Source organism: Corylus avellana, chromosome 9, assembly GCF_965113065.1.
Source record: "Corylus avellana chromosome 9, dhCorAvel1.hap1.2, whole genome shotgun sequence".
In the NCBI taxonomy this organism is placed as follows: domain Eukaryota; kingdom Viridiplantae; phylum Streptophyta; class Magnoliopsida; order Fagales; family Betulaceae; genus Corylus; species Corylus avellana.
This window is the reverse complement of record NC_142498.1, coordinates 14,626,593-14,635,675: the sequence shown is the minus strand read 5'-3', so window position 1 is coordinate 14,635,675 and position 9,083 is coordinate 14,626,593. Positions and strand designations below refer to the sequence as shown.

The 9,083-nt window shown below is 35.0% G+C and overlaps 1 protein-coding gene across 4 annotated transcripts; it reads left to right on the top strand.

Annotated features, from left to right (window-relative positions):
• Positions 1-1,160: 1,160 nt before the first annotated feature.
• CIA2 (chloroplast import apparatus 2) lies at positions 1,161-6,100 on the top strand. 4 transcript variants are annotated; one of them, XM_059604060.2, is made up of 3 exons: positions 1,163-2,625; positions 3,174-3,323; positions 5,698-6,100. In XM_059604060.2, the coding sequence occupies exons 1-3, from the start codon at positions 1,621-1,623 to the stop codon at positions 5,743-5,745; spliced, it is 1,203 nt and encodes a 400-aa protein (XP_059460043.2). In that variant the 5' UTR covers positions 1,163-1,620; the 3' UTR covers positions 5,746-6,100. The 4 variants fall into 4 exon arrangements, with proteins under 4 accessions (XP_059460046.2, XP_059460047.2, XP_059460045.2 ...); XM_059604063.2 differs by lacking the exon at positions 5,698-6,100 and having other exon boundaries at positions 1,161-2,625; positions 3,136-3,276; XM_059604064.2 differs by lacking the exon at positions 5,698-6,100 and having other exon boundaries at positions 1,162-2,625; positions 3,179-3,315.
• The last annotated feature ends 2,983 nt before the right edge of the window (positions 6,101-9,083 follow it).

Here is a 9,083-nt window from a genome sequence, read left to right as displayed (position 1 = left end):
AACTCCAAAATAGTATTTAGCATATTTTTAACCAATTAATAAAATAGTAGGTTGCCTTCCCCCACCCACCCATCCACCCAATATATTTTAAATATTTTCTTCTAGGGGGCATAAGTTAATTAAAGAGCATAATTTTCTAATTTATCTACTAATTTTTTAATACAAATTTCAACAGATTTTATATTTTCTTTAAATATTTATTTTTCCAATATTTTTATATTATTTTCTTAAACTACCAAGAGGGAAGAGAGAAAAAAAAATTAAAAAAAGAATACATAAATTATAATGCTTACATAAAGTAGCTATGTATATTTGTTTTAAATAAGAAAAAAAAAAAAGAAAGAATGTACTCGACCGGATTTTTGCAATAATATTAATTAAATATACATAATAAGACTTTTATCAAAATGGGTCGATTTTAATTCACCCATAAAAGGGAAAAGAGAGAGAGAGAGAGAGAGAGAGAGAGGGGCAAAATAATTAGTAAGAAGAAAAGAAAAACAGAAAGGAAGGTCAATATAGTAAAATGAGAAAGATAAAATAATTGAAGAGGTAAAAAGAAAGGGAGGAAAACACAAAGTGGTCCCACAGCGAGAACTGCTGAAACAGAGCATTGTCTCTTCCTCTGGTCTCATCTCTGTCACTCCAACACAAAACCCTGCAATCCATCGGTCCACAAAGAGAGCCTCTGCGTGTTTATAAGTTCAGAGCTCCTAACGGAACTTTTCCTTTTATCTGCTCCTCCTCGTGACCTACCATCATCTCTTAATTCTTCCTATCCTTCTCTCTCTCTCTCTCTGTATCCCAGTTTTCATGCTTCCATTTCTGTGTATACTCAGAGTATCTGGTTGCCTTATTGGGTAACTTTCCCTTCTCAGATATTTCTCTTTCGTTTTTGACCAATACCCACTCTCATCACTGTTTCGGTTTCTTCATCTTCTCTTGGATTTTGGGATGCCCTGTTTTTTCAGAGGATGCAACTTCCTCTGCTTTTTTCAGGGAACAATTGAGTTTTAAGACCTTTGGTTTCTGAAGATTGAGTTTTTTATTTTTTGTTTTTGTTTTGGTTATTTTATTTTCATAGACTTTGCTGAAGATTTTGATACTTTTTTTAAAAAAAAAAAAAATATATATATATATATATATATATATATATATCAAGATTTTATTTTTTTAATAGGGTTCTAGTCTGTTCCTCTAATAAATATATATCTTCTTTTTCTTGGCTTTTTCTTCATACTATTTTTAAGCCAACAACTTTTGTTGGCTGTACTTCCAGGGTTTAGGGTTTTGTACTTTTTCCCTTTTTTTTTTTTTTTTTTTTTGGCTTTACCAGTTCTCAGCAAAGAGTGTAGCAAGTTTCGAGCTTTTCTTGAAACTGGTGTAAGAAAATTCAACTGGGGCTCTGAATTACAATCTGATTCTGCAGACTTCAGCTTGTTCCTGAAATGGGATTTCTTCGTTCAGTTTTTTTTACAGGTTTGCTCTGTTTTAGCTATCGAATTGTCTTGAGACCTCGAAATTCTCACTGAAATTTCTTCAAATCCTGAATCTGAATTTGGGTCTTAGACCTCCAATTTCAGCTGAATTTCAACTTTCTTGTCGGAAAATTCTCCACAAATGTCTTCGTGTCTAAGCGGAGGCAGCGGGAGAACCTATGCTCTCGACCTCGACATCGTGAAATCCCCGTCGACATCGACCAGAACCTCGCACTCTTCTTCCCCTTCTTCGACTCTGTCGGAATCGAGCAATTACCCGCTCGCAATCTCCACCCGAAAACCCCGAACCTCTCGAAAGCGGCCCAACCAGACCTACAACGAAGCCGCAGCGCTCCTCTCCACGGCCTATCCCAACATCTTCTCCCCCAAACACCTCACAAAGCCTCGCAAATTCACCGTACAACATGAGTCTTTCTTGGCCGAGTCGTCCGAGTTGCTTCTGCCCTTTCGGGTCATCGACAGCTCCGGTTTCCTGCTCCACCAACCAATCCAAGAAAAACCCAGTTTCCAAATCCAATCCAAGGTTGCGAATTTCTGCGAAAAGCCATGCCAGAGCCCAGGGGAAGTCGATTTCCAGGCGAATTCTTTGGAGTTGTGTGATGGGTACGAGGAGGATTTCGATGCGGAATCGATTCTCGATGAGGAAATCGAGGAGGGAATCGATAGTATTATGGGGAATCTGAGTGTGGGTACCGATGCGGTAGATGATTCTTGTAGCGGTGGCCAAAAGAATTCCTGGTACGGGAATCCAATTCCAATGGGATTGGGTTTTGGCGGGAAATTCGAAATGGGTTTTGGGATGAGAAGGGGTGGAGGAGTGAGAGCTCTGAGACATGTTGATGAGGGTAACTGGTGGAGTTTTCCGGTGGTGGATGTCCGCCAAATCTCTCCCAAATTCCACAGGCATTCATCAGGTTCCGCAGAGAAGAAGAAAAAGAAGGTCGAAAAGCCGCCGGCCATGGAGTTGAAGAACAAGGAATTGCCCAAAGAAAATTCAACTCCCAAACCCAATTCCGGGTTGCTGTTGAAACTGAATTTTGATGAGGTTTTGAACGCTTGGTCCGACCGGGGGTCTCCATTTTCCGACGATTTTCCGGGCTTCGAATTGCCGGGAAATGATGTCTCTGTACGTTTCTTATCTCCCGCCAGGAAACACAAATCCAAGAACTTGCAACATTGTTGAAACCTGGAAACAAACCTGTTCTTCTGTAGTCCTCACTCTTTTTTGTTTTTTGTTTTTTTGTTTTTTTCAATCTTGTTTTTGTTTTCTTTCTTTTGTTTTTCACTTGTCAATCTCCTTTTCCATGGGCAATAAAAACTTAAATTATTTTTCTTTTTTTCTCTTTAGTTTCAAACCTTAAATTATTTTTAGTAATTATTGGTTATACCAACCAATAGACCCAAAAGGGATTTTGTAGTCCAATTATGCCCAGATTCTATAGCCTTAAGTAATAATAATAATCTAACTTTTTTGTTAAAGGAAAAAAAGAAAAGAAAAAAGAAATTAAAAAAAAAAAAAAAAAAAATTGGTCTCTTTCTGAGTCCCATATTGCTGTGCTGGCATTGACTAGAATGTATATGAAAATGACGGAACTGTCCTTGATTCGTGATTTTATGATGGCTTATTGTGATGCAGAGCACTGAATCATTTCCTCTTAACTTTCATTGGGGCAGGCCAGGCTCGCGCAAATAGACTTATTTTCGGACGGAGTGAGAGAAGCTAGCGTGCTTCGCTACAAGGAAAAGCGGCGTACGCGTCTCTTCTCTAAGAAGATCAGGTACCAGGTTCGAAAAGTCAACGCAGATAGACGGCCCAGAATGAAGGTACGAAATCCTCATTGTTGATAGAATGTTAATGAATGATGATATCTTCTTTTTTTAGAAAAAATAAAAAATAAAACTGACGTTTATATAATAATCTGACTAGAATCTTGGCTAATAATTGTGGGTCCCTTTAATTATGTATTAATTACTGTACCTTTTGGTGCCAACTATGCTTGACAATTGCCATTATAGCTAATCAGATAGTGATATGTATATATATATATATATATATATAATGAGAAATTTTTTTTTTAATATAATAGTTAGTGAAATGGATTTTTCGATGAGACTCAAACCGCTAACACACTTTTAATACAAACTATAAACTCTTTCTCAAAAACCCAAAATGCTTTCCAAAAAAAAAACACAAAATATTTTTTGTGTTTTTAAAAACTATCTTAATATTAATTTTTTTAAGGGTTTAGATTGTCCATGTACAATTTTTTAGGTGGTTGTGCGGTGGCGTGGCCGCTAAATATATATGACAGCCACACTAATTTTGTGAAACATGTAAAATAAGAAATAATAAGATATTGGGAGTTTAGACTACACTATATAGGCGGATAATATCCTTATTCCACTTCCGCACTTTATAGAAGGCGCATTTTGGTAATTGCCTGCTTGCCAAGGAGAGTGGAATTTGCCCAAAATCGCAGGCGGGCAGGCGGGTTTTGTACTAATCGCTTGTGACATCCGCTTTGCAGTTTACATGGCCATGCTGTGTTTTTTTTTATTAAAGCTTTTTATGAGTTTAATCCAATTTTTGGGATTAAATCCCGAAATGACATATTTTTGTAAAGACAACTATTTGGGTAGGTTCGCCTACCCATATTCCACGTTTTGCTTGCATATGTGTGGATGGTGGATACCACTTAGAATTATGGGTTAAAATCTGCTTAAACCCAATGGTAACCGACACACCCCTTACCGCTTAGAATTAGGGATTAAAAATTCGCTTATAATTCATACAAACGAAGGAAACGGATCCTCTCCATTTCAAAATCACTCAATTTCCTCCATTTAGTGCATTTTGAAGGGTAATGTTGTCCAAAAATTTTCATGATGATAGTGCATTAAATGCAATACCCTTCAAAATGCACTAAATGGAGGAAATGGAGGGATTTTGAAATGGAGAGGATCCTTTTCCACAAACGAACGGTAGCCGTCACGGATTTTTCTATCCGGGATAGCGAAACATTTAATGACAATATAATGAAACATGTAAAACAAGAAACTGTCAATTTTGCTTCCCATAACTACACAACTCACAAAATGCCTCTCAACATATATATTTTAACAACTTAATTTATGATTATTCTAAATGGACCCATCAAAAAACTGTTTTATTTATTATTATTTTATTTATTTTTTATTTTTTTTGACATGTCCACCCAAGAGAAGAGGAGAGGATTCGAACTAGTGACCTCCGCTTCATTAGGCGTGGTCTACAGCCGATTCGAACTGTTTTATTATGTGTTTTGAGCTGTAAAATTTCCTTTTTAATAGATTTTTCCGAGTCACCACAATCCAAATTTAAAATTGTCACTCTGCCAATGCATAATCTTGGTGGCCAATCAGTAAATAGGGGCTGGTCCAAACAATCCCAAGGCTGTTAAATCCAGCGACAGTATAATTTAGGTTTATAAAATAATTTGAGCATAAGCATGGTGGTGATTAGGTGAGAGGAATCTTGTGTTTAAATCTTTTACTGACTTTTGTTGCTGCAAAAATAAGAAACAAATGAGATTGGACCTAAGAATCTATATATTTTAGGGGCATGAATATTAAAATCCAATTTTGATTGGCATATGCTGTGATAATTTGTTAGTTTGATACATTTATGAAATTTTATGAAGTGATTTGGCTTAGGGGTTGTTAAAAAATAAATAAAAAAATTACCGCACATTTGTCGTAGTTTTTCAATGGGTCAGATATAATTCTAAGTTTTTCATAAAAAAGAGAATAAAATTAAATTTAAACTATAGAAAAAACTACAATATATATGTTGTCTTGTTTTTTTTTACAACATTGAAGCTAAATCTTGAATTACCATGTTACAAACTTGTACACATTTTACTCTAGTGGTTCTATCATGCCAAAAAAGAAATTGATACGCTTATGTTTTTTAGCATGTAAGAAGTACATGCTTTTTCAAATAGTTTGCGCTTTTTACAAGATCAAAAAACACACGACACTTTTAAAGACCGAGTTAGAAAAATTTATACGACCCAGTTTGTATTAAATTTATATCCATTTATATTATATCAAATCTTTTATACTTTTTGTTTTCCATATTTTCCTAATTTTCTTAGGAAAAGTGGACATCTCATGCAGTCAAACAATGTCTCATCTATGTTGTTTTGGGGCTTTGCAGGGGCGCTTTGTTAGGAGGCCGAATTCTAGCACAAATGGTCAAAGATGAAAAAAAAGAAAAAAAAGAAAAGAAAAGAAAAGAGACATTTTGGGTTGAGATCGTCACCACCACACCTCCACTTTTGGCTTCTCTTCTTTTTGTTGTTGGATTAGATCAGGAAATGGAGACTGGTTAAGAAGAGGAGCATGGAGAAATAGACAAACTACTTTTGCCCTAGCTTTTCATTTTCTCTGTGTTTCTTTTTCTTTTTTTTTCCTAGTCTTTAATTTCCACTTTGTTTCAAGTTATCAAATACCTTTTAGTAGGTATAGAGATTTTGTTGGATTCAATAGTAGCACAAGGCAAATATTTAAATGGATTCAAATTTCAAAAGGCATATATGATAATTTTTATTTTTATTTTTTTTTAATTATTGAAGTTATGCTTGATTGATACCATGTGTGTGTATTTTTTTTTTTTTTGGGTATAGAAAGCATAAATTTGGAGACATGACTTGTCGAATGGGATTGTGTAATCATGGTTTAGATGCTAAGAATTGGAAAGTCTAAAATGATCAAGTGTTTTTGGACCATAAGAAGGAATGCAATCTGCTGTTATATTCTTTCTATATAATATTTGTCTATTTTGGTTCAAAATCACAATCAACTCGACATGGGACTTCTCACATCAGCTTCATAATTGGGAGAATCGTATTATCTCTCTTAATTAAATCCTTGATATTTTTAGAGAGCATTCTGGTCTCTCTAGTGTTTCTCCTGTACCATATTCTACTTTTGATTTCTCCTTGTTCTTAATGACTTTTTTGTTTGATATGTCTACACAAGAGGAAGAGAGGTATTTGAACTAGTGACCTCCACTTCATTAGGCGTGGTCCTAGCCGATTGAGCTACCTATTGAGAACCCTTGTTCTTAATAACTTGGAGAGAGGTTCCATCTCACATTTCTCATTTCATTTTTAAGAAGTGTTATACTTATTAATTTTTTTAAAAGTTAGTTCCCAAATTATGTGTCATCATAAATAAGCTAAGTCGAGTTGAGTTGAGCCGTACTCAACTAATCAAGCTCGAGCTAGGCTATTAAATTCTTTAATGTAGGATCCGAGCAGAGTTCAAACTCGAATTTTAAAACAACCTCTAGACATCTATTGTATAAATATATAAGTAACTATATAAGACATTATACAATATAACCTATAACTATAATCTATAGGTAGCAAATTAATAATATATTATTATATATAACTAGATAATGGAAACTATAGTATATGATAATGTGAGCAATTTATAAATATAGTAAACTATGTATCACTAATTAACTATAGTACAAGTATAATATATAATTATACTTGAAGAAAAAAGAAGAAGCTAGTTTGGTTATTCAGTTGGAGATGAAAAATGGCTCATAATAGTCAAATTTGACTATTGGAGATGCTCTACTAATTAGTATGTTAATATTAATATATAACACACACGCATATAATATAAATAACATACATAGAAATATTGAGTAACCTATAGTTAATTATATTTACTAAGTTACTTATTTACTTGGTATATATTAATTAACTAGATAATATGTTAGTTTATGAAGTAACTAGTTAATATGTTAACTAATACACACACATATAAATAGTAAGTAACCTATATACCATATATTACTTAATTACTAATATACATACTTAAATTTATATAACTAGTATTTAGTAATATATATATAAATGAGCTAACGAGTTGGGCAAACGAGCTCGCAAGCTCTTTATCAAGTTTTTTCGAGCGATCGAGTCAGGTATGTATCATTTACTAATCGAGTAAATTTTTACAATAACAAGCGGGTTTGCACAGTATGGAGCTCAAGTTTAGGTTGAGCTAAATCGAGCGAGTTGTTGAACGAACTAGTTTATTTACAGCCCCATCTAGACGCGTTTCTCTCTCTCAAACCATCTCTCTCGCGTCCCTCTCTCTCAGCTCTCCACCGACGTTGGGCTCCTTCACCTCTCTCTTTCTCTCTGACATCTCCACTGGCACTTCAATTATGCCACTACTCCAACTCAGACAGCCGCCACTTCAATTCACTCTGTCTCTCTCCCCAGATGACTCTCTCTTTTGATTCCCATTTTCCCCAAATGCCCCCCTCTCTCTCCCTCTCTCCTTTTCAGAGGTTAAAGACAAACAAAAATCATAATGATTTTAGGTGCTCTGTCTCTTTCCAATTTGTGGTATATGTTTGTTTCGCTTGTGAGTGGTATGAAGTTTAATTCCTGTGCTGAGAATGGTGCATTTTGTGTAATTTGAGGCATTCTTCAACATGTGTTCAACCCAAAAGAGGGATGATTTTTTATAATGTTCTCAGTTTACAGCTTGTTGAACCTGCAAGCTTTCATTTCTACTATGACTTTTACCTTAGGGAAAGCATTAAAATGGCTAACATATATATCGTTATAAACATTCTTAGCATCTGTTTGCATATGACACATAAATGACTAATATCTTTAACAGGAAAAAAAAAAAAGTCATTTTAATGATGCCAAATTTTTTATTTTAATTACAATTAAACAACATTTGGAGGCGATCAATTTCTACACAAGTTTGGAACCCCAAGTGGTCCCAGTAACTGGAGGCTTATGTAAAATATATAACGTATTAGACCATGCATGATGCATGCTTATGCACTGATAATGATTTTGACAGCAAGAAAAACATAAATTTACAGAATTACCAAAGTAATATAAAATGACGATGTTGAATGATGTTGAATCTTTGTATACACGTATTCAAAATGATGATGCTTTAACCCACTAAGATTGCTCTCAAATTGGTTAGATTTTTTATCTTATTGCTTCAAATAATATTGCTTTGACCCACCAAGTGGGATGGTAATACTTCACTTAAAAACTAACTTTTTGGAGAAAATAAATTGTGAAGTGAAGCATTTCTCTTCCTTCTTTAGACTTTTTTTTTTTTTTTTTTGGTCTGCAACTTGAAGGCCATATCTGCTACATTTCCCCATCATTCTCCACCCACGCGCCACCCATCTTCCCTCATCTGCCTCCTTCACTTCCCACGACAGTCTCTACCCCCGTGCGTACACGTTACTTTGCTCCCAGGCGCGTGTATGTTGCACGCGTAGCCACATAAGTTGCACCGTTGTTGACCATGAGTTAGATCAATGACCTACTCTTTATTTTGTCTATGGATCTCCATAGGTGATACCCTCTTTTTGTCTATAGAGACTCCTAGATTCAATTGTAGACCTAGATGCAGTATCCCTTATGCTTCATTGTTGGGTACCTCTCTCTCTCCGAGTATTACAGTGGTGCTCCGCTCAAGCAACTCTGATCTAATCAGTTCTAGTATTATTTCCTCTACTACGGTTTTCAAGCTCTCTTG

What these genes read in the sequence shown, in the direction of transcription:
- CIA2 (XM_059604060.2), top strand. Translation starts at nt 1,621, where the DNA reads ATGTCTTCGTGTCTAAGCGGAGGCAGCGGGAGAACCTATGCTCTCGAC. An exon ending in TGCCGGGAAATGATGTCTCT is followed by an intron (nt 2,626 to 3,173) that starts GTACGTTTCTTA and finishes TCATTGGGGCAG; the next exon opens with GCCAGGCTCGCGCAAATAGA. An exon ending in ATAGACGGCCCAGAATGAAG is followed by an intron (nt 3,324 to 5,697) that starts GTACGAAATCCT and finishes GGGGCTTTGCAG; the next exon opens with GGGCGCTTTGTTAGGAGGCC.